Source organism: Octopus bimaculoides, chromosome 3 (assembly GCF_046866305.1).
Source record: "Octopus bimaculoides isolate indiv1 chromosome 3, ASM4686630v1, whole genome shotgun sequence".
Lineage (NCBI taxonomy): Eukaryota > Metazoa > Mollusca > Cephalopoda > Octopoda > Octopodidae > Octopus > Octopus bimaculoides.
In genome coordinates, this window is record NC_142930.1 from 107,038,045 (window position 1) to 107,039,897 (window position 1,853).

The following is a 1,853-nucleotide window of genomic DNA, read 5'->3' on the forward strand; positions in this document are numbered from 1 at the left end:
TATGCGCGTGTGCATGTGTGTCTTAAGCATGTATGTATGTATGTATGTATGTATGTATGTATGTATGTATGTCTGTATGTATGTGCACATGTGCATGTGGGTAAGCGTAAATGTGCCTGCCTATGTATAATTATTTTAACGTGCGTTATCATATTTAAGATATATGAGATAATATTGGAAGTATAATAGCTGGTGAAAAATTCAGCTAACATAATGGGGATAACATCCACTCGAGAATTATCGAATTTATCAGAAGCAGCTAAACACTGAGAAAAGTACAGAGCTATGGGAATAATGGCTCTTTGCAAACCATTTTTTGTTTTTGTTTTTGCAAACTTTTTTTTAGCAAACTCTTTTGTCAAAGTAAATGAGAGAAATACCCAACATGCAGCATGAGTAAAACTCTGTCCCATACAAATCGATCAATATTGCTAATCTTTTCATCGTTTTCTCTTCTGGAATTCGATTCGCAGCAACAGATGAATTAGTTTGCCTTCAACGCCATTTTTAGTTTCTATGTAATGTTTGCATGTAATGAAAGCAAATTTATTGAAATGATGGAGAGGGAAAAAGAAAAAGAAGCTTTTTATCGTTAGGATAGATAGGGAAAACGAAATGTTTATTCAGAAAATTCTATTTCAGTAAACTGTGAATGAAGCATTTAATCAATGTTGCTGCATCATTTTTTTGCGGGGGCGGGGTACGCAAAACAACTTCAAATTTGCATTTACTTTTAATGAAACAGAGAAATCCTGCGATATTTTTTGTCGTTCTTACAAAGTTCCACAACAAACCTAATTGATGATTGTAATTGTTCTCCATATATGGCAATTTTCGATAGTTGTACAAAGGTGTCTAAAGTAGTGTCTTTTGATTTTATCATACGATAGAGTTCGTTTGTGACAAGTCGAATGTTGGCCAAAGCTAATATCTTTTGTGTACCAGTGTTGATAAGACTATCCAGATGTTGTTGGAGTTTTTTGATCTTCCTGTTTTGTACGGAATATTCATTATTTAGATGAATCAACTGATTATAAAGGTTTAAGTGCAAAGCCTCATAAGTAAATTGCTTTCGACGACTCTTCAACCCAGCCAGTGTATCAGATGCCTCGTCCTGTATGGTATTAAGCCTTTCGTTGCATTGAACCAAACCACGATAGCGATTTATCAACTCATGCTTATGAGTGATGGCAGGAATTTCTCGTACGATTTTCTCCATGAAGTCTTTGAAAATTCTATGTTTCTCAATACTATGTTGTAGTTTAACATATTTTGTTTGAAGAAGTACGGTTTTTTTCTTCAGAAGTTCTATTTCTTCGGTTAGCCTTATGGAGCACCATCTCGTCAAAATTGATTTTTGCTTGTTGGTTTTCACTTTCCTCTGGCAAAGTTGTATGAAAGGAACAAATGTTCTAAACATTTTTGCTTGTGCTCCCTTTTGAGATTCTAATGCCAATTTCCGCTCTTTAAGTTCTTCAAATTTTTCCACGAATCCAATTCGTTTTTTAACATATTCAGACTTGGTGGCGTTTAACTCCACCTTTTTCTCGTAAAATTCCATATGTTTGAACATGGTGCTGTTTTAAATTATTTTTTCCGATGAATAAACTTATTCCTTTTATTTTATAATTGATAACACAATATAAAATATTTTAGAATATCATACATATTGCATACCATACATATTGCATATTATTTGTATAAAATGGCTGCTCAGTAACAACATATATAAGGCAACATTAAATATTACAGCACGATATCCACTGTAGGTTAGTATGTTAGAAACATAGTCACAAAGAATAGTTATTGTGAATCTAACAATTTCTGTAAAACGAAGAAACTATGTAACAGTT

At 33.0% G+C, this 1,853-nt stretch overlaps 1 protein-coding gene across 1 annotated transcript; it reads right to left on the bottom strand.

The window, feature by feature from the left end:
- Positions 1-733: 733 nt before the first annotated feature.
- On the bottom strand, positions 734-1,573 carry LOC149136649 (coiled-coil domain-containing protein 42 homolog). Its single transcript, XM_089348395.1, has one exon. It carries the CDS (start codon positions 1,571-1,573, stop codon positions 734-736), a length of 840 nt encoding a protein of 279 aa, XP_089204521.1.
- Positions 1,574-1,853: the final 280 nt, after the last annotated feature.

Coding starts and splice junctions, on each gene's coding strand:
- LOC149136649 (XM_089348395.1), bottom strand. CDS start 1,573: ATGTTCAAACATATGGAATTTTACGAGAAAAAGGTGGAGTTAAACGCC.